At 37.0% G+C, this 24,070-nt stretch overlaps 1 protein-coding gene across 2 annotated transcripts in view; it reads left to right on the top strand.

Annotated features, from left to right (window-relative positions):
• Nucleotides 1-1,301: 1,301 nt before the first annotated feature.
• The window catches only part of LOC129775153 (uncharacterized protein DDB_G0283357), a 65,114-nt gene continuing 42,345 nt past the window's right edge, over nt 1,302-24,070 (top strand). The window contains exons 1-3 of one of the 2 annotated variants that reach the window (XM_055779507.1): nt 1,303-1,606; nt 15,186-15,463; nt 16,584-16,680. Coding sequence is in view for 1 of the 2 variants with exons in the window: in XM_055779506.1 (XP_055635481.1) it covers nt 16,378-16,680 (303 nt within the window). In the remaining variant the exon portion in view is untranslated. Of the gene's footprint in view, nt 1,607-15,185; nt 16,681-24,070 lie in introns of both variants that reach the window. The other variant, XM_055779506.1, reaches the window with a different exon arrangement.

Genomic DNA, 24,070 nt, shown 5'->3' with positions numbered 1-24,070 from the left:
ACATTTACGCGCTCTCGCTCCCCTATTGTACACGGATACATGTTGCATCTCTCGCCACTGCAGAGAGTCAAAATAATCCATTAGACGCTTGCTGCCGCGTCTTTAACGAGGTATCTGAACTGTTCGATTTTAATATTAGTAGGTTAATCTATAAGAATAGAATTAAATCCCTATAAGCAGTTTGTACAACCAGGTCGAAGGTCGAAGACGTTTGACATTAAATAAATAAAAAAATAAAGTTCGTTCGTTTCGAAGCCTCACAGTGTCGGTGGGTACGCTGTGAGAGAAAAATCGCCAATTAATCAAAATTTCACCAAATATGTTACTGCTTTCGAGAACTAAGCCACAATACAGTTTTTTTTATCTCATTTATTTAATTATTAGGCTCATTAGCATTTTAGCTGTAACAGAGCCGGGTTTTAATCGTGTACATGTACATATGTTTATGTTTCTATAAATTGTAAATTACACAGTAGTTAGTAGTAGCCATTTAAGCGTTAAGTTTTCTGTTCCATTACATTATGGTAAATTACACAGTAGTAGCCATTTAGGCGTAAGGGTATTCTTCCTGTTCTCCCATTGTTCAGCAGACCGGACAGCGGAAACAGTTGATATTGATCATTGTTGGGTTATTTATAGAACAGCAGCCCGATGTTTCTTGCAGAGCAGAGCAGTTGTATGGATGAATCGATCTTTGTTCCACCGTGGATCGATTTCCATCGCTGATGATGGTTGCGTGGACGTAGTTATTCTATAACAACACAAAGATGGTCAATTGAGGGCCCTGAGTTTGATCTCACGAACGATCGCTTGGTAAGCGAACGCGTAACCAAGTGGCTACGAAGACCCCCAGCACAATACAGTTGTCATCTGTTAAAAAACAAACAGTTGAATGATTTTATGAGAATTGTAGCTCAAATTATCATGCAACCGTGTGTACTTTGAACATTGTTTTGTTTCTTTCATATACATTCCATTTTGAATGCAAATAATTACAACACGATATTTCGCTTGCCAATACAGATATACTTCGCCTAACGCATCACCTCGATATGTATCATTGATGTCACACACTGCTACCACCTTCACTCTTTATATACATTGTAGTTTTGTGCTACGAGCAAATTGTCACAAAGAAATCACGACACCGGGGAAAAACAAATAAATAATCGTAACCATACAGAATCGGATGACTAGAAGCTAAAAAAATGATTCATTGGCCCAAACCGTAGTGATCGCGGAAAATTAGATTTTCAATAACCCAGTAATTTTCTGTACATGGTGTGAATCATTTTACATTTAAAGATGGATATATTTTATTTTACCAGCTGTTGTTAAAACTGTTGATTTTGTTACTATGAAAAGTGGTTTTATTGAAGTGAATTCATTAGGACTATGATACAGGATGAGGGATAATTGAAAAATGCATCGATCTCGTATGGAAAATATGAATGTGAATATTAAGCAAAAGTGATTATTCATCACCGACGCAGTGATGTATTTCCAGCAAACAAAATGGAATTTTCTCTAGCTACTTATGTACTTGTGTATAATTAAACTTAACTTTTGAAAAATCACTACGAGTCGATAATTTTATCTGTTCAAGGTAAGCTATAAAGCAAAATCATCTTGTAAAATTCTTTTCAAACATTTGACGAGGATCTTGTGATAATGCCTTGGATGTTTCCTTTGTGAATTCCAGGTGCTATGGTCGAAGGATTTCGCGTGTTTATTCGTTTCTGGAGTATTCGCTCCAATAATTGATATTTGCGGCTCTGGTATCTGATTTAGTAGCATCGCTGAAAAAAAAACCATTGGAATAAATAATACAAAATTGGTTGAAAACAAACCTGCTCTTCCGATCCGTACACGATCAGATGCATTTCTTTGAGTTGATGCTTGAAGCATAACTGGACTACAGGCAAACCTTTTTTTGTGCGGGGGATAGGGACCGCACAAAAAAGTCGCATAAAAAATCGTGCAAAACTTCACCAGTAGCTTTAAAAAATCATGTTCGGTACACATTTTGAAAAAAAACTTTTTTTATGCGGTAGATAGGGACCGCATAAAAAAAGTTTCCCCCAAGACCCAAATTCACGCCATTCACGTTCAATTTCCTTTGGGACACTTTGCCTTTTCGGTTGCTCGTGGCTGTTTTGTGTTTTTAGTTGCATGTCGAAACGTGTTGCTGTTAGAAATCATGTCATGCAAAAACTTAGAGCATTTGATGAGAGGATGGGAATGAATTCAAAAGTGGATAATTGAGACGCAAATATGATTTTTTCGCACTGAAATGCAAACAAAATGAACGATAACTTCGTCGAATATGCTTCTTTTCATACACCGCACAAAAAAAATCGCCTAAAAAATTCGCACAAAAACAGGTTTTACTGTATCTCGCAATTGCTCTTCTACGTTTTGTTGTTTTTTTTTCTCTATTTGAATTTCGCCCAACTACTGCGCGGGGTTCTCTCCTGAATGCACCTTCTTCTAGAAGCGCCAGAAGGGTCGCTTCTATAGCTTGGTTCCAATGCGATTATCACGGGAAGAAAAATTGTCAGTGCGAATGGGTACGAATAATCAGGATTCGCTAAGCATACGACTGCTCTCTGGATCTTTTTACCACATAAATAACTAAGGATTCACTGATCAGGATTCACAATGTGATTCTGCATACATGACCTCTCAACTATTCGACGAAACTAGATTTCGAAAATGATATCCATTCTGAGAAGGTCACTGAAAAAACTCTCTAACGATATATTTTCATTCATCACTCGTATTAACTTTTCAAAAAAAAATGTCAACTGTCTCAACCGTGGTCATTTTTTACAACCTGGGAAGGTCACCGAGAAACTCCTTTCATATTCCTTTTAATAGATGATGTATTCTTTAACCTGAGTAGGTCTCAGGGGAAATTCCTGACTCAGCGGTTTATCCAGTGGCATCGTGTGGGAAGTGCGGGGATGCGGACCACACTCGGGTACAGAATTTTGGGAGTTTCTGAATGTAGAAAGCATTAACAAATAATTGGACATTTGGCATACAACATACGAGGTCTGTTCAAAAAGTATCGGGACTTCCGAATTTACGCGGGTTACGTATATTCAATTCTAGATTTTTTTTGTGGCATTATGTTGGTACTCATGTCTCTCACATATGCTGACAAATATGGCTATTTTGAATGCTCAGTAATTTTCGACAACTCTAGATCAACATGTCAAAAGGGTCTATCTTCTTTGATCGATTCTTTTTCATTAATAACTCAGCAGTAACAGGATTTCCTGATTTGTTCGACGACAAGGAGTGTGAAAGTGGACCTGGTTATCGAAAGAGAAAGATGGTGAAGAGAATCGATCAAAGAAGATAGACCCTTTTGGCATGTTAATCTAGAACTGCTTTTCTTACACGTGCTTCGGTTCTTCATCGATTTTTGCCTATTGCCTATCTCTAGGTAAATCCCCTCGTAGTACTGAAGCAAAATCGACTATGGCTATGGAAATGCTTAATGGAATGGGATAGAGTGGATCACTCTATCTACAAGAGCTGTTCTAAAAGTATCATGATTTTTGTATACCCACTGATCACTCACATTCGATCTCAGTTGTTGACGTGCTCGGGCTTCCGACACGCTTTGCGTCGTTTACATTTTTCGACCCTCCGAGACATTTTTTTCGAACTCCGATAAACGTTGTTTCGCTCCAAGGTAGATTCACCAGATGTCACAATCAACATTCGGAATGTGTTCGCGCACTTAATTTTGTTGTTCACACAAAATTTGATACAGATTCTTTGATCCATTTTTACAATAGGCAAAAATCGAAGATGAACTAAAACACGTGTAAGAAAAGCAGTTGTCAAAAATTACCTGAACATTCAACATAACATGATGGCGGGTTTACATTAGGGAGATATATAGCTATAGATGGATTTATTCACTTGAAAGTAGATGTAAACGGGTGAGAATAAATATGATACACTTATTCGAGGTATATATAACTCGAATAAATTCAGCATATGCAAACGCTTGTGAATTTCTCACTGGTGAGAAATCACTAAAGTTGGATGCAGTTCTACTTCAGGTGAATAAATTCACCGTAAATATGAATATATTCATTATAGAAGTTCACGCTAGTGTAAACGGTTGATACGATTTCTATAAATCTCATCATCATGAATATATCACTAGTCTAAACCCACCCTAAGATCAGACAATAGGGGGTCTTTTACGGACCAAATTTCTGTCAGTCGTTCTGATTTCTGATTGGCTGATTTCGATAAATTTTGTAAACAATGCCGATTTTTTAAGTGTTGCCAATAGAAATAAATAGCGTTGGATTTGTATTGAATTTAGAAATGGTGAATTTAATGAATATTACGATATTTCGTTTAAAGGAAATGTGAAGGAATTTTATGCAAGTTTATGTATGTGTTTTTTCACAATGGAGTAAAGTGAACGGCAAAACACTCATTTATCAATTTAGCTTCGTTAGGTCCATCCAGGTTGTGTTTTGCTGACTACCAATTGTTACACTGCTGACATGTTCTTTCTCGCTGACTTATTTTGATGATGTAAAGAGCTACGAATTTTGTTTTGTTCTGTCGAGGAAAGTTTTCGCTTCATCGACGGTGTACTCATAGTTAAATTCAATATTCATGTCATCCACATTATCACTAAAATGAGATGAAGCAGAAATTCGATATGATGTCGATGCTGCTTCACTGTCCATCAATTTCTGGGCTGAACATTTTCCTCGCCGCTTTGATAGCAAGTCCATCATGCTGTTCTTGTGTATCGGCTGTATGCGAAGCATTCGGTACTATTGTCATGTATTGCGAGAGTCACGATTTTCAAGTTGTTTCTGAATTACAATGGAGTTGAGCGCCGTTGTTTTGCACGAATCAACGAGAAAAGATTCTCCAGACAATTTTGGACGAGTTGTAATGGATATCATTATGATATTATAGATATGGGTATTTAAAAGACTTATTTTATCCTTATCCTTTTTGAGATTGCCTTACTGAAAATATGCAAAATCATTAAATTCGCACCAACCAAATGTTCTTCTTCTTCTTTAATGGCACTAACGTTCCTAGAGGAACTTCGCCGTCTCAACGTAGTATTACTTGCGTCATTTTTATTAGTGCTTAGTTGAGATTTCTATGCCAAATAACACGCCTTGAATGTATTCTGAGTGGCAAGCTCTAGAATACGCGTGACCATAGTGCAAGTCGGAGGCAATTTCTTTGACGAAAAATTCCCCCGACCAGAACGGGAATCGAACCCGAACACCCGGCATGTTGTGAGGCTAACCACTCGGCCATGGGAGCACTACCAACCAAATGTTACGATTCATAAAAACAGAAATTTAAAAAAAAAATCCAAAATTTTCTAATATTTGACAACTCTGGCATCCACATGTCATGGCTTCGTTTTTGTGCGAAGAAGAAGAGTAAGAAGCCAGTTGTATTATAAAATATTATAAAATTTCGGATTTTTTAAATTTCTGTTTTTATGAATCGTAACATTTGGTTGATGCGAATTTAATGATTTTTAAGTCATTCTCAAAAAGGATAAAGGATAAAATACGTCTTTTAAACACCCATATCTATAGTATAAAAATGATATCAATAACAACTCGTCCAAGATTGCCTGGAGAATCTTTTCTCGTTGATTCGTGCAAAACAACGGCGCTCAAGTCCATTGTAATTCAGAAACTACTTGAAAATCGTGATTCTCTCGCAATACATGACCGTAGTACCGAATGCTTTGTTTTCAAAATTTATCTAAATCAGCCAATCAAAAATCAGAACGACTGACAGAAATTTGGTCCGTAAAAGACCCCTTATTGTCTGATCTTATCTTAGAGAGACATGAGTACCAACATAATGCCACACAAAAGTTCTAGAATCAAATATACGTAACCCTCGAAAGTAGCGATACTTTTTGAACATACCTCGTATACAGGTAGTTTTGGTGGCATTGCTGGAGCATTATAACTTCTTTGAGACGGAGTATATGAACAGGAACTTAAAGGGCCCAAAGACTCAAAGCTTTAGATTTCATCTGTTATGTGCATTCCTAGTGTATTCCTTAAATCATTTGCAGGGAAATAGGGTAACCATGAACAGAGTTGTTGTGAAGCTTAAGGTTCTGGAACTTTTCTTAAATGGAAGCTGCCAGAATCTGGAATCTGGTAGATAAGTTCTTAAGACATACGACATTCGATTGCATCGAGCTTAATTTATCCATCAAAAACGCGACAAATTTAAGAAGCAGCCTCTCGATCGTTGCAGAAGAAAGCACGGGAGGCGATGTACGAATGTTTGGATAATTTCAACTAGTGATGAAACGGGTTTAGTTGCGAGGCCGTGCAGCCGGATATTATACAGATTTTCTTCTTATAAGGATTTTCTATTACAGTGATGACAATGGTTTTCTAGGGGTTCTTTTAAATGATATTGGTTTGTCCGATTTATAGTATTTTCACGCAACTAGTAAATGCAAATCGATTTTTCTTGATGAAAATCATATGAGGGGCGTAAGTGACTTGATCGATTTCTCTTCATCAACTTTTTTTTCAATCAATAACTCAACTGTAAAAACAGGAAGTGGGTTATATCTCTGGTATAACCGCAAGGGTGACGTAGGACTATCCTTGATTTAGAGATAATTTGTTTGAAGTTGAATCTAAATCCATTCTGAATGAACGAATAAATGAATATTTGGGGGACTTCGAAAACGAGAGCGTTACACGTTGGAGGCACAAGGTTTTATGCATCCAATATAGGATACGAAAAACCTTGTTCTGAAGAATAATCTTCAGAAGCTTTCCTGCTAACTGCACTTGATTGACAAATCACAAAACCAAATGTATTACATGGATATTTTATGGATAGAAAACATTAAAATAAACTCTTTCACATGAATGTATTTTTAAATTCCGAGAGGAACTGGCAGGTTATTTTCAGTAACGATTAGATATTTCCACATTTTCCTCGATACTGGAAGCCACTGGTCGGCTAAATGCTAACTCGATAACCACCTGTTAATAGCACTTGATTGAAACATATTTGGGCACAGTGTTACATGGATAGAAAACATTAAAGTAAACTCTTTCACATGAATGTATTTTTAAATTCCCAGAGGAACTGGCAGATTATTTTCCGAATCTTTCTCGATGCTGAATGGCATCCAAACGAAAAGAATTCCGTGCGTGTATGTGTGTGTGTCTACGGTTGCTTCGATGGTCACCTTCTCTTCTCCTGAAGGATCGGCTTCTTTGTGCTCCCTCACAGTTTCAAACAAACTGCTTGCGTTTGTTTGCGGGCAGATCTCGATCCTTCGCCGTCCAGCACCCTCAGCATCGATGTTGTCTTGTCGATGTCCTCACGAAAAATGAATGCGTCTCACCACCAGAATATCGCTTAAGTATGCTTTTTGTGCGTGATTGAATCGAGAGAAGGCGTGGTTTACTATGGCAATTTGGAAGGTAAACTAGAGGGGAATGAACTCTCTGAGCTCGGAACTTTCGGCGACTGAGCAATAATCGATTACGTGCGCATACAATATTGGATACGGAAATATCCTACTGATGTGGAAGAATAATCTTCAGAAGCTATCCTGTTAATTGCGATTGATTAAAAAATCACAAAACCAAATGTATTTGGTCACAGTGTTACATGGATAGAAAACATTAAAGTAAACTCTTTCACATGAATGTATTTTTAAATTCCAAGAGGAACTGGCAGATTATTTTCAGTAACGATTAGATATTTCCACATTTCTCTCGATACTGGAAGCTCACCAGTGGTTAATGCTAACTCGATAACCATCTGTTAATAGCACTTGATTGAAACATATTTGGTCACAGTGTTACATGGATAGAAAACATTAAAATAAGCTCTTTCACATGAATGTATTTTTAAATTCTCAGAGGAACTGGCAGATTATTTTCCGGATCTTTCTCGATGCTGAATGGCATCCAAACGGAAAGAATTCCACGCGTGTATATGTGTGTGTAGCGGCTGCTTCGAGATCTTCCCGGAGAACCGTTTATGGCATCACTCTCTTCCTGATGGATTCCCTTCTGGCCTGAGGTGCACAAACAGGCTCTTGTTGACACCGTTCATCCGCGCTTTCATGATACGAAGAGCTTCACCACAACAGCGACAACATGCTCCAATCGCTGTTCAATTAGAACTGAGTTGATTTCCGAGTGGCGCTCGCTTATATACCGATTGGTGATTTCAATAGCCTGTTTTGAAAGCAATTTTAAGACTATTGAAACAAGTTTTTGGATCAGAAAGTAACAAGTATAGAACGCGTAGACATTTTATCTTTCGAATGAAGTGTTTATCATACCATTTCGTTCAGTTGTTTAGGAGCTATTAACACTCAAAATCTCGGTCTTCGGCGTAACGCTTTCGTTTTCGAAACTTTGATTTTACACCCCGGTATAGAAATGAAAGACGTAGTCCTACGTCAAAACGTTCCAATTTGAGTTTACTATAGAATACGATAGATGAGGTTCTGACCTATCTTCTACATTGTCACATACAGCGGGAAATGAGTTTGCAGCTGAGTTATGGCCAAAAGAGGGAGTCGATGTAGAGAAATCGATCAAATCACTTACAGCCCTTTCATTCTTAGGCCCTCATATATAATCAAGACGAGTTTGGGTTTGTTACAAAGCCCCATGTTTCTAGTTGCTAAAAATACCATAAGGCGTCCCAAATTTTCATGTTTTTTTTCAACGATTTTCTTCAAAGCGAAATTATGATCATAGTGTGCCCACCACTCATCATGATTGGTCCGAAAAATAATTATGGTTCGTTCGGTTTTTAAAATCACTATTTTTGAATGAATAAATTCAAACTTTCGAGTAGATGTTGCATTTATCACTACTTGAGTTTACTGTAATCATATTGATCTATCCATAATTTAGGCTATCTGCTGAATATTGCTTTTTTTTTGGGCATTTTAAAAGTGAACATCACTCAACATTTACACCACATTCCGGAGGCATATTACTTAACATATAATTAAGAGATTCCATATTTCAGATGTTGGATTTAGAATTTTTTATTTTATGTTCGAGTTTATGAATATTTCCGAGTTTCAGTGTTCAACTGCTGTACAGGTTTTTCATATCTAGATATGTTATTATGTATAATATAATTTTGATTTTATTTTGTGTAGAATCTTGTTTTTGACTAAAGTTAAACTTCTCCAGGACCACGCAAAATATCTCTGTCATTAAGATGAATAACCAAGGATGTTCATACCTATTTTAGAAGCGATAGTTGGAACACTCACTCCCGAGAATTTTCCAATCTAGCAATGAACAAATTCCATATTGTTATTGTTCCATGTTAAGATTTGATAAAAACTTGTTCCACAGTCGTGGTAGCAATTTGAAGTTCGGAGTGCACTACTACTAGGTATAGCATAATATCACTAACCAATTATTATGTATATTTATATTTTGAATTTCATATTATCTTTTATACTTATTATAATAATACTTTTCATGCAGTTATCAATGTGACAACGGTCGGAAGGCAGAACATTTGTTACATTCTACGATTTAATTTAATTTTATTTTACTAACCAATTCCCCCAGCAGCCACCATTTTTCACTAAGTAATAATAATAGTAATAAGAAATAAGTAATAGTATTACTATAACTATAACCATAAGTAGTAATAGTTATAGTTATAGTTATAGTTATAGTTATAAGTATTAAGTACCGCTAAATAATTAGTAATAACAAGCTACGCCAGTAACACCGGCTGAGTGTATCCTATGGCTTACCTTCCATACTAACACATTCCCGAATTCCCGAGACATTTTTGAGAGGTCGTAGAGTTCTCTGCATCTCTCTTAAGTAAATGTTGAACTAACATTCCTCCCCTTTCCTTAGCAGTTGTAAGGACGTGGCCAGGACAATTCTTAACTGTTGGAGAAAGCATGCCTTCATCTAAGAGATATTACTAATCATCAGCAACGAATGGAGGCTAGCTTTTAACTTGATAGTTCTGAATTCGTACCACCTACGATATTGTACAACTTGCTCAATGCTAATGCTAATGCTAATGCTAAATTTTAAAAGTGAACATCACTCAACACAGAGAAACTTCATTTTTGCTACGCACGAAGGACAACATAAACAAAATGCAGCGCGCCAAGTGGCTGCCATAGTTACAATGTGATTAAACCAGCATCATAGCATTGAACAAACCATGATCGGAAATAAGGTCTGAATACGTACCAAATAATCATCTGGTGTTTGATTAAAAATTAGCTCAAATGAGGGGCGCTTTGACACAAATAGAAGGTAGACTTCATAAACCTTTAAAAAATGGAATCCGTAAAAATATCCTATAAAACCACTGTAAATCATGAAAAAAACAATTTAATTTATATGTTTGGAAACATTTGAATACCTGATTTGACACAGGAGCGCTGAACTAGAGTGTTCAAAAAAGTGAAAATGATCATATTTTCGACTGGACAAACCAACATCATTTACCTTACTATGAATTTAAATAATCACAGAACATCAATCAATTATTTCCATTCAAGATTAACAAAAACTCAAAACTGTCTTCAAGGATGATAATCTGAGGGAGGGCACACAGACTCACTAATTAGACAACACAACAATGGTGCCTCCTGAAGCAATGCATCAGGATTCTATAGGTATTTGAAGAAATAACCAAAAATACAAGTTCTGGCCTCTCCTGTATATCCGACGTAATTTCGCATGTTGCTGCATAAAAAATTATTTGGACAACGACGAGACTGCACATAGAACACCGAACTTATCTCGAATGAAAGAATCTTCAAACGCTAGATTGGGAAGTCATTTCAACTACTTGGGAGAAACCCCAAATAAACTTGTTTGCAACCATTTTAGGCCCGAGGTTCAAGTCAGACTATTTAGGAGCTCTTGAGATTGAAACAGCAGGGCAGAAAATGTTACTAGAATATATAAAATATCTTGCGATGAATCTTCTGAGATTTTTAGAACATCATCGAGCATTTGAAAAAATTGTAATGGGTTGTATCTAGGACACGACCGCAGTTTTGGACGTAGAACTGCGGAATTATATTATTCAATCCACTTGTCTATTACTTCGGATATTATTTGAGAATGCATCGAAATTTTTGTAATAACTTTTTAGTTATTTAATTTTTTATTACTTCAGTAGATTCGAAAAGTCGAGTAGAGTTGAAAGCTATCAGCACTTCTCGTTTATTTGGTTCAACTCGCATCAGACTCTCTCCTTCCTACTCAAATATCGATCACAAACTATGAATCCTTTTGCTCCTATATTACGCTTGAGATGTGATCGAACCCCACAACACGCAACAGTAGGATGGCTGCTGGAATTTGAAAGCACACTTTCATGAAATATACGTTTATCTAAATAAATGCAGTGTATATATATTCCAAAATTCTGGTTACTCTTCTAAATCCGCACTAGCACAAAAAATTCTCGTATGCTGCTCTTCTTTGTCGTAGCACACCTCGATCCAGAGGGCTTCCTCTCCTTGTATCGAGCTGTGTGTGTATGTGTGTGAAATCGGCATCAGGCATCAATGAAATCCGCTCGTTGTGTTGTGCTAGCTCACTCGCATCTGTGTTTTCATTCTATTCTATTTTTGGTTTCTGCCTCTAGCCCTGAGAAGGGCCCTTGTGCAAAGAAACTCTATCCCATACTCCTCCTTCACCGGTCAAGAAAACAATCCTCTCCCGCTCGACGCTTTGCGGCAACCATGTTGCTCCGATGAACACCAAACGAGAAGTGGTTTGGCTTCAAATCGCGGATGGCTTATTTAAACCAAATATGTTGAAGACGGGCAGAAACGAATGTATTAGTTGCTCGTTATTGACATCGGGAATGCACACAAATCGGCAGAAATGCATGGAAAAATGAGAATGCTTCCAGTTTTCATTAATTTAAACTGTTTAGGTATTAGTGGATTGTACTGTAGAGTATATCAAACAAATCTTAGGGAATTTCCGATTACATTGGTGTGCAAAGTACCAGAATTTGTCCGCTATGAAAAATAGTTATTAACGTTAACTTTATTTCACAAAAACATGACCTGTTCTCTGATTTGGCACCCTTCCTGAAAGACGTAGTTCTACGTTAAAAATATTCCAGAAAGGGAAAAGTTCGGCTCATAACATCCCGGGCCCTGTTTAACCGGGCCGGTTCAACTTGTCTTGAAGATCCTTGTTGTTGTCGCCGATGACCTGGTTTGCTCCGTTTTCTCGAACCACCGTCTCGATTGGCAAAACGCTGACCTCAGTAATGGCTCGTTTGTAAACTCTACGCCAGGTACGAACCAGTACTACACGCTAAATAACCCGGCAGTTCCGGCATAGGTCTTCACCACTCTTCCAAGAGGCCACATGAACGGTGGGAGATTCTCCTGCTTAAGAAGAACAAGGACTCCAGGCTGGATGTTGTTCGTTGCTAACTTCCATTTCGAGCGCTGGAGTAGATGTGAGAGGTAATCTCTGGACCAACGTTTCCAAAAATTAGGTATGGGAGAACACATTTCCTGAAAGTGAGAAAGTAGTTCGCGCATCTTACGATCAGCCCCGACGAAAGCTGTGGCGTTATCGCACCGAAGCGAAGTTCGGAACAATTTCGACGTGCATAGCTTTCACCGACAGGCACACAAATAAGGCGACATACATTTTCACGCTTGGCCCTGTTCCATACGACGGGTGCAATGAATGTTCTTAGGGTGGTAAGACTCTCGTCCCCCCTCTCTAAGGGGAGCTCCCATACAAATGAAACACAAATTTCTGCATAATTCGAGAACTAATAAAGTAAATGGAGCCAAATTTGGGATGTGAGGGTTTTTGGGTACGAGAAATGTTTCTATGATGGTATGACACTCCTCTCTCTGGAATGGAGAGGGGGCTCCATGAAAATAATACACACATTCCAATCAAACATGACAATTGAAAATTTCCAGGAAACTCTGAAGGAAAATGGTAAAATTCGAAAAATTCAATTCGCATGTGTTCTACAATTACATATTGACAAGCGTTGTTAGTAGTAACGTTTGTAGTAACGAAATTGATCTTCGTTCGAAAGTGAAATGGATTTAAATGTGATATAACACACTCCTATATCGTCTTCTATCTATATAAATAAAAATGAATCGCCGAATGTGTTGATAAGAGCTAAACTCGAGAAAGGAATTGTCCGATTCAGGACTGTCTTCCTTCTATCATTTTCTGTATCAAACATTTATTCCATGTAACGGAGGAACATGTTATTTTCAAGTGGATGAAAAATCTTGCACGAGAATTCTGTCTGAAAATAATCTGATATTATGATGTCGAGTTTTCATAGAAGTACTGGCATTTTATAGTAAAAAAATAATTTTTTAAAGGGTAGATTGGAAGATCAACCAATGAACAGTTCTGTGATTGGACCCATGAACAGCGCTTAGTAAAAAACGTGGATGTAATAACGAAAAATAAATTTTGGGCGGGACGAAGTTTGCCGGGTCAGCTAGTAAATAAATAAAGAAATAAACATCATCACTTTAGTGGTTCTGAGCTTCAATGTAGATGTCGCATGAGCTGATGCAGCTTTACGTAGATTCGTTAATTTGGCATGGTATTACTATATAATCCACTGATTATAATACTTTTGCGATTTCTTCATCCTCGTGGAATGAATGATCTTGTACTATCAATAGCAATAGCTGGATCGCTCCCAGTATGTCTTGATGAATATCGAATATCTGAAATGACTTTTTATTTGTAAAAACCAGTGCTTTTCTCTACAATTGGTCCAACTTTTCAACCAACTGATCCAAAAAGTCACAACAACAATCTTATTTTAATACGAATTCGTCAGAACAGTTGCAGAAGAATAACGATGTTCAAGGATCAGAAGAGCTAGATCAATAACTTTGCGAATTATGAGTGATTCACTATTCAATTGTGGCTGGAAGCAACCACCTGCATGGAAATGAAAAAGCTGGAGAGATCGGACTTTTCAAAGCGTTTTAAAGCGAACTGTGCGATTTGTATCATAAATGTATATAATATACATAATAAAATAATGTACAGAATAGAAGAGTTTCTGTTTTCAACATTTCAATAAATAAAAATACCTCTTTTACAATGAAAAAATCTGCATCTGTTGTTTCCTTCTATCACATAGAAAATCTGTTTATTACGGAAAAGTTAACTTCAATTCACATATTTCAATTTCGATATTAATTAATATTGATTCGGATAGAGTTCGTTGTACTATGGATTGCTTGTTTTCATTTTTATAGCTGATGAAGAGATGTTACAAACGTTTGTTATACTTATGACAGACATACAGCTGTACTACCGTTGTACTTCGAAAATTGTATGTCTGTCGCCATGTACAGCGCTAGAACCATGCAAGCAACTCGGTACAATCGCTGTATCTGTACCGACCTGTTTCACCGTTGTACATGACTACAGTCGTACTGTGCGCAGCGCCACAAACGGTTAGTGGTGGGTAGCATGAACAAACTGAATCAAAACACTTGGTAAATATTCTTTTCATTAACTTTCTCTTGAGTTAATAACTCAGATTGGAAACTTGTTTGTTGTGTTTGATAGTTCAGACGCTAAATAAAAAACTTTTTCATTGAAACATGAGGTGAAAATTGGTCGAATTTCTGATTGTCAATTTGACATGCGGTGCAATGTACAACCAAAGTATGTCTGTCATGCTACGATGGTATCAGTACAACGCTGTACACGTACAACGCAAGTACAGCTGTATGTCTGTCCCTGGCATTAGTAAACCAAACAGCAACCGCAGCACCCCTAGTTACTTAAATTATTACAAATACATTTAATTATAACGGCAAACAAATTCTAGCAAATTAGTAAAATTAGTCTAACTAATTATTTCTCTCAGTGTGGCGATTAATCGATTATTTGGGGCGATTAATCGTGTCGAACCAACGAACAGCTGAAAAAGATTCGGTTAGTTGATGAACGATTAATTTCAAAAGTCGGGGATCACTAATTGCAATGCATCAACTCCACAAATCTCCGAAAAGTCTCCACATGACGGTCAACGAGAGTGCTTGAAAATATTTCCCATGTATTGAGTTTTCTCAACTGAACGGTGATTTACTTCTTTCTCCTTTGCAGTGTTCTGCTGGCAGCACAGTTCACATATTCGGACATTGTGTGGAGAAAAGCCATCGTATCGTCAATGCGAATGTACTCTTCTACTACTCTTGCATTAGCGAGTCGAGTCTCGTCGTCGCCCCATTCGTGAAAAGTGCCAGTGCAAAGAAAAAGCGAGTGTGTGCTGTTCTCGGGTTGATGAAGAAGCAGAAAAAAGACATTTTTCGGTTTGCGTGCGGCTAAAGTTTACTGCCCACAGTCTGCGGGACATTTGCCGATAGGGCTGTGATCAATTGACGGTAAAAATGGTTAGAACATTCCGTCTGACTCGCAAAAGAAGAACTTGTTCGAACCAGCGGGTGCAGAAGGAAATGGTGCAGCAGAAGTGAATCAGGGTGTGAAGTGAAGAAAAAGGAATTTTTTTTTGAGACCCTCATTCTCTCGTCGTTCGAACCAACACACTCACACTGAAGTGCGGCCAGTTAAAATTTGTAATTCGGTGTCGGTCAAAAGCACACGGCAGTCGAAAAGTACAAATAGCAGCCAGTCCATCTTCGATGCGTTCCGCGTTAGTGTGCGTGTGTACCAGATTGGATGCGTGTGAATGTGTGTATGCGTGTATGGTGGTGACATTTTCTTTTTCTACACACTCATCGCAGCAAGTCGTCGCGATCGCTCATCGTTCCAGAGAATAGGATTTTTTTTTTCTTGCTTTCAAATTTTGCGGAAATTACTAAGGAAGAAGAAGTGTAGAAAGAACACGGGAAAATGTGAGCCGTGGAAGGCGTAAATTTGTGAATACAGTGCTAACTTTTTCTTCAGACATGGCCATCGAACGATCGGTTCTCATTTGTCACTACGGGGAAGAATAAATAGGATTCGAAAATAGTAGTAGAATAAAGTGTCAGCGAAAGTTTTCGGAGTGAAAAAGTGTACTGAGAAGTCCCCGATAAAACCCGTGGTATTAGAGGAAATAAGTGGCCCATTTTTCGGAGTTTTTTTTGTTTCTTTTAAATTTGGGATTCCAAAGTGAAAGCACAGGTGTGTTAGTGGGAAATTTTTGACAGCGCTGAACACACTCTCGGTGATATCGCTGTCTTGAGGTAAAGGAAAAATCAGTAATCGTATTAGAGAGGACAGTAATATTCGGCAAGTAGAGAAAAGAAACTCCGTTTCTCCGGATATTATTTTTCTTCGCTTCACGTTATCCAAGATGGCTCCGTCTCCGGAGCTCGGGGGCCAACCAAAGGCCCCCGATAAAACTGGAACGGAAACAAACAGCGCGGCAGTCATTCCACTGCCGGAAGCATCGTCTATTAGTGGCAACAGCCCACAACCGTCGTTGTCTTTGTCTGGAACAAAATCCCCATTCCCAGGGGGAACGGCAACATCTAATCTGACATCTTCGTCTTCTGGCAGTTCCAATATTAACAATAACATCAGTGGAGGACCATCAACAGCGACAGGAATCACGGCCACAACGTCCCAACCGTCTACCCAGCAGGACAGCAGCAAGGTAGGCGAATGTTCTGCTCTATTTACATCCGTCATGCGGCAACGAAAATCGGAAACCCCAAAAACGCCCCTTTTTGTCTCTTTTTCCTTTTCGTTGCTCCTCTTGTCAGTGAGGTTATCACACTCGCAGGAAAATAGCTTCATGAAGATACACTGACGCAGTGAATCTGTCGAAAAGATGAAAGAAAGCGCAACAAAGAGCCGCTAGTCATCGATAAATGTTGAAGCTTGAATTTTTGATTAAAGGATATATGCATGAGAGATGATCATTGTGTTGTACACAGAGAGCATTTGTTTCACTCGTCGAATGAAACTGCACAATTCGGCCATATTTTTGACGTTTTGTGTCGACCGCGGAAGGGTTGCCAGAATGAGTCATTTCGGCTGTGAATCAAAAGATTTTTTTTGTTTCAGCGAGTTATGTGACGTAATATTTGTGTTCGCGTAGATATTTTTTCTCAAACATAGTGGAGGTATCAGATTTCACCCTTTCTTACATCGGGGGCTTTTGTCAAGTGTTTTTAGAAAATTCATAGATACTATTCTGAAAAATTGATTTTCCAATGACATAGTAAAAGGCTTCGTATGAAGCGAAAATGGTAATCGGTTATCAGGCGAAATAACGCACTTTGAAAATAAAAATTATGAATGAAATTTATCTGTTCCATATTAACCTTTTGCGGTCGGGATTGATATCCCTTGAAAGAGATCCTCGTATCCACGCTAATAATCTTTTGCTTACACCGAGTACCGAGTGTGTTCGGGTTCGATTCCCATTCTGGTCGGGGGATTTTTCGTCAAAGAAATTTCTTCCGACTTACACTGTGGCCACGCGTATTCTAGAGCTTGCCCCTCGGAATACATTCGAGGAGTGTTATTTGGCTTAAGAAATCTCAACTATGTATTAATAAATAACGCTAGTTAATGCACACGTTGAGACGGCAAAAGTTCCACAGGGAACGTTAACGCCATTCAAGAAGAAGAAGACACCGAGTACCGTTATCTATTACCTCTAGAAGCTCCGTAATAATTCTTAAACAAGTTCACTAGACATTAAAATTCGTTTGAAAAAGGTGTAATCTTGAACGAGAATTATGTCTAATAATCTTAAATTATAACGACGAGTGTTGGTAGAAGCATTAAGATTTTTTTTGTAATAATCAATTACTACGTGTTTTCAAGTAATAATTTTCTATATTATAGTATTATGATGTTAGTTACAAATGTTGAGTAATAGCGGTGAGGGAATGAAACAGAATTGGTTATCGTTTGTGAACCCACAGTGTACGTCAGCTACGAAAAATACCGCCGCGATAACTGCGGAGGAAACACGGCAATGTTGTGGTAGGGTGCCAAATCAGAAAACAGGTCACGTTTTTATGAAATAAAGTTAACGTTAATAACTATTTTCACTGTGAACGAATTCTCATGATTCGCATACCAATCGGATCGGAAATTCTCTAAAATATGTTTGATATGCTACACATTACAATTGGCTAATCTCTAAACGGTTTAAATTCATGAAAACTGGAAGAACTTCCTTTTTTCCCATATATTTGTTCTGCTGATTTGTGTGCTAACCCTACCCGTATTTCGAATGCTTATAACTTTTCTTAACAGATCGGAAAGATGTTTGCATCAATTGATAGGAAATATTCCTACGCGTCTATCACAATTAGTAAAATATTATTTTTCATGCGATGAGCAATTGAATAGCTGTAAAACTTCAAGCGTTATCTAAACGCCCTAACTGCCAAGGGTTGATTGGCCCGATTTTCGGTTTCCCCAACACAGACATCAAAATCGATGTACCTGTGGAAATCCGCTTTGCAAATATACATACAAGTTGGGGGTATTTTTGTTTCCACCGAGCTGTGTTTCCCGAACACGGACTTCAAAATCAATGAGCCTGGGGGAATCCGCTTTACAAATACATGCAAGTAGGGCTTTTTTTTTGGTGTTGAGTACTTTTGTACTCGTTTGTCGTTGTGCAGATCGGAATATGTTTCCCTAAAACGTACTTTTAAACTGAGAAGCCTCGGAAAATCGTCATTTCAGATACTAGAGATGAATGAACTTTCGCGGTTCGAGAACTACATAAACATGAGATGTGCAATAATTTCAGAGGGAAATGTAAAATAAAATGATCGTTTGACAATTTTTCCGTTCACAGATTTTTATAGTCATATCAAACGTAAAACAATGTTCATCAAATTTATTTGTGACGGAGAACAAAATATATTACAAAACTTTCGATGCATTCTAAAATAATATTCGAAGTGGTAAACCAAGTGGATTGCATAATATAATTGCGTAGTTCTACGTCGAAAATATGTGGTCGTGTCCTAGATACAACCCCTCACAATTTATTTTTTCTAAAAAATAATCCTAACTAGTTTAGAAAATATATAATAACTAGCTGTACCTTGCCACGCTTTGCTGTGGTACATTGCAGTTGCACGGTTGAGTTGAATTTTTCATTTTTTTATGTTGTAACAACAATCCAAGATGTGTTTGGTTGTTTTGTATGTTGTATCATAGTTTGAGCTCAATCGGTTCCGTACTTTTCGAGTTTTACGCGCACACAAACGGACAGAACTTTTTTATGTATATAGAGATAAATGAGGGAAATCGATAAATTTTAAATCACTTCGAAACACAATTTCTGTTCATTATTTTGTCAAACACGTGGGAAAAATAATAAAAACACGTTCATCACATAGAACCCATATTTATTGCTGAATAGTCGATTTTCATTAGAAGCTTAATTTCAGAAACGCACTCTGGTCATATATAAAATTATTTTTCTTCCAACTTTCCATTTTTTTATGCCGTAACAGCACTCCTTGAAGTGGATTGTATATTGTGTACAACTTTGAGCTCAATTGGTTCCGCACTTTTCGAGTTTTTGACGCGTACACAAACGAACAGAACATTTTTATATATAGAGAGATATACATAACTATGTTGTTCATTTTACAACACATCAACTAGAATAAAGAAGACCTTTCTTGAGCATCGTGATTATTTTTAATAATCATTGATTCTGATAACTTTTTAGAATAAGGCACGTACAGAATCAAAACAAAACAAATAGTTTTCTAATAACTATTGAAATTATTTAACTTGTTATACTGTGGAATTTTGATTGAGACTAGAATCTTTAATAAAGAAGCTGCAGGCTACGGAAATGACAGTTTATAAAAATCGAAGAATTGAGACCGATTGTTTACCGAAGTTAAATTAAATGGACGAGATGGCTCCTGCATTTTGTTTAGATAAAAATGTACGCTACAAACGCAGTCCGATCATCGTGCAATCTGGTCGACTTGATTTGAGTTAAATCCGACCGGAAAGCAAAAATATATTCAGCAAATCGCATCGATGGCATTAGATTACGTGTTCCGTTAATTTAGAGCAGGAAAGGTGATAGATTTTTTGGTGGTATAACAGGGTGTCGACTACCTAGAAAAACCTTGAAAATCAGGGAATATTTGGGAATTTAAAACATGTCAGGGAATATCATGGAATTTTGCCGCCAACCTGGAAAAAAATGAAATTCTGCCAATTATAATTTTCATTATTGCAGTAATTGGAAATTTCATGATAAAAATATTGTTATTTGACTAGTTTGAAACTCTGTAGGCTTTTCAGCATATTGTTTGCTTTTCTCTGTAGGTGAAGTTAGTCCTTGAGAATATTACTATTATCTGTAACATAGCATGCATAAGATAATATTAGGCATTTCTGTAATTATCTGTAACATAGCTAGGTACGAAATATTAGGCAAAACCACCCTCCAAGGTATTTGGCCGCAATATCACTTATTTGTGTAATCAGTATCTGCAGTTTAAATCCAACAACTTCCTTTTTTCTTCGAAAAGTGTTGATATATTTATGCTTAATTAACAGTCATAGCTGAGATTCTGTGGAGTCTGGAAACAGTTAGGTGTCAAAAATCACTCCGTGGTTGCATCGAGAAGAATGTCTCATGGCAGCCAGAAAGCTGAGAATTACTGATAGAATGAGCTTTATGATGATGTTTGGCATTGCCATTGCCATTCTTAATATGAGCTCGATGAAGTTGTGCGTCATAAAAGTTACACATTGTCGTTAGTTTCGACCTAAGACAAGTCGTGACAACTGGCTTTTTACTCTTTGACCAAGTACGAGCAACAAGGATACCGAACCACTCGAGATATCAAGTTTCCGAATGTGCCTGAAGACTATGTTTTCACGTCTCTAACATATGTTTTCGCATCAAATATTGGTTGCAAAATGGTTGCGTATTTCACAAAAAAATGTATTTTTCTGTTATGCTTCATCATGAAACCTAGTGTGAGAGTACATACCATGAGTACATTATGTAGAAATGTATTTCCAAATATTATTGGTAACCCTTTAAAATTGATCAATCAACTGCTTGGTTCGAAATCGAGGTCCTTCTGTCAGGTCTTGTCTTAGGTTTCGACGAGTCTTTGAATAAGACTACAAAAAGACTGCAGATGGGTTTGAACAATTTTTCTCATCTCATTTGCAATGAAATTTATGAATTCCTGGCTAAACATTTATTGTTTTTTATTTCAAACAATCCAGCCATCGAGCCATCTTCGTAAAAAATGCTGCTCAGCAATTGTGTTCTATCGATGAAACAAATTACAATCAAGTCTGGTGAAAATGTAGCATGCGATAGTGGACCCCTATTGAGTAGCCCAATCGTTTCTCTGACCAATCCTGCTCGGTGTGACAGATATTGTCATTAAGAAAGATCACTTGGTTGCCTTTATCTAATACACAGAGTGTCGACGGCCTTCAAAATCAGGGAATATCAAGGAATTTTGTCACCAATCTGGAAAAAATTAAATTCCGTCAATTAGAGTTATGATTATTGCAGTAATTAGAAAATTTTGATGACACCAATATAGCTCAGGAGCCTAGCTAGGGGGTTATAAAATAAGCTTCATGATGATGTTTGGGCTTTTTCGAATTCTAAATCTGAGCTCGATGAAACTTTGTGAGCTATACTTTGACGTTGATTTCGACGAGTCTTTGAACAAGACAAAGAGGCTGCAGATGGATCTGAATGTAAGATTTTGGGATGAAGAAGATATGGAGAAGATAAATCGTTACAAAACGTAATTGTTCTTGGAACGTTCTCAAGTATCAGATACAAACTTGCAGTTTTTAAAAAAGATCTTGGAATTATACATTTGAACAAACATCTTCTTGTGTCGATGGACTGTACCAACGTGTATTGGTCATACTACGCAAGCCTCAACAGGACATTCAAAATGGAGAAGAAAAATTATCGAATATAGGTTGCTCGGATTGCATATTTTACACGGTTCATCATTAGACCAAAATTTTACGACAAACAAATCATGAAGTTTCGTCTGGGAAGCGAAGCACTGGTTTTAAAGCATATGTAGCATTGATATATCCTTCATCTTGTCGTCAATGATTCCGATAGAAAAAAGGCTTTTTGATATTTGACGTATCGATGGAGCTCCAACAAACTTAGTACTGAATCATTATTGATAGCAACAAAAGCAACAAGTTTGCTCATTATGATTCGAAAAATGAAGGACTTGAGCATTTTTGGAAAGGATAGGTCCGCGGAACTTTTTACCAAAAATGGTCTTCTGTCTCTCTTGTGGAAACCCCAACGTTTAGAGAGCTTTTCCATTGATACCAAACGTTTTTAGAAAACATTTGTGAAGAAACGGTTGTGCTATGGGACAAGTTATTGATGGTATGCTTCACTTTGGAAGGATAGCATCAATAAAATTTATCTAGAAGACTAGGAAAGTTGGAAGAAATAAGATTTTGCGTTAAATGAGTTATTTAATGAGTAAGGTAATGAAACGGCTACAGGAAGCAGAAGTGAAATCTCTAGAAGTGAAACGAATAAAACTTTGGAAAACGCGTAGAAGATTGCAAAAAAAGCATTTTTTTAAAATCGTACCAGTTTCGTGAAATTTATCCGAATCAAAATGAAAATGACTCATTCAGCACTAGTGTTTAAGGGTCCTTCAAGATAACTTTTAACTGTACTTGTATCAATCGTCGTTTAACTCAATTAAAAATCACAAACCATTCATTCATTTATTGGGAAATATCGACAGACGCTCTTCAATTTCATTGTTCAAGCTAAAATGTTTTAGGAACTACAGCTAAAAAGTACTAGTAGAGAATTTGATTACATATGGAATTTTCATGAAAAATTACTATAAAATCAGGGAATACCGGATTTTTTTCGGGTTTTGAGTCGAGCGGATGATCCATGGGGTAACGAAAGTACGTTAAATCGGAGTTTCCCTGTATATCCACTTTTCATTCCCGATCAAGATCCAACGTAGAAGTGATTTTTTTCTGTTTCTGGTAAGCGGTTTTCTGATTTTTTTTTCCATTGGGTTTAAACGTCGGAAAATTGTTGATTGATTTTTAAGTGTTTTGATAAGTAGATCATTTAATATCACTTTTGTATGGATTCCCTCTCATTGTTCGATACCAGGAAATGAAAAAGCTGATCTTCTTGCTAAGAAGGGCGCTACGGAAGGACTGTTATTTCATAGGCCAATTACTTTTGATGAATATCTCCATTTTCCTCGTGAACGTGCACTTCAATGTTGGCAGACAAGTTGGAATGGTAGTGATAAAGGTCGGTGGCTGTATTGGCTGTACATTCCTAAAGTTTCCCTCAAACCATGGTTCAAAGGATATAATTATTCTCGTGATTTCATTCGAATAGTGTGCAGACTCATGTCTAATCATTATTCCTCGAATGCACATCTTTTTCGAATTAACATCAGTGATAGTAACCTATGTATTTGTGGTACAGGTTACCACGATATTGATCACATTGTATGGTATTGCTCTGAATTTCAAAATAAAAGGTTATCTTTAATAGAAAATTTTCGCAAAAAGGGAATGCCACTCAATGTTTCGATCCGTGACGTTCTGGCTACTCGTAATCTCGATGCAATTATGTTGATTTATTACTTCCTCAAATCCATACACTTTCAAGTATGAGTATGTGTGTATTTTTCTTTTATTTTTGATTATCGTTTACTTCTCCAACTTTTTTGTTTTTTGTTATGAATATTTTTATTATTTATCAATAATATATGGTTATTAACGTTTTCATTTTTCTTCAACTATTTTCCTCAGAACTCAAAAATACTCAGATGCACGCAATTGCTCGCAATCTTCAAGGAAGTGGTTTTCTCTATAAAAAATCCTCAAGAAGAAGTCTTAAATAATATTTCATAATGAATTGTTGTATAATTATTTATATTGTTCTATTTCTTGAAAAAATCATAGGGTTTTTATGCCTTTATGAGAAAGAACATTTGCATAGTTCTACTCACAGAGGCTTTTCCCTATACATA

The sequence above is a fragment of the Toxorhynchites rutilus genome, chromosome 3 (genome assembly GCF_029784135.1).
Source record: "Toxorhynchites rutilus septentrionalis strain SRP chromosome 3, ASM2978413v1, whole genome shotgun sequence".
In the NCBI taxonomy this organism is placed as follows: Eukaryota; Metazoa; Arthropoda; class Insecta; order Diptera; family Culicidae; genus Toxorhynchites; species Toxorhynchites rutilus.
Note: the sequence above shows the minus strand (reverse complement) of the source record. Positions and strands in the feature narration are given on the sequence as shown.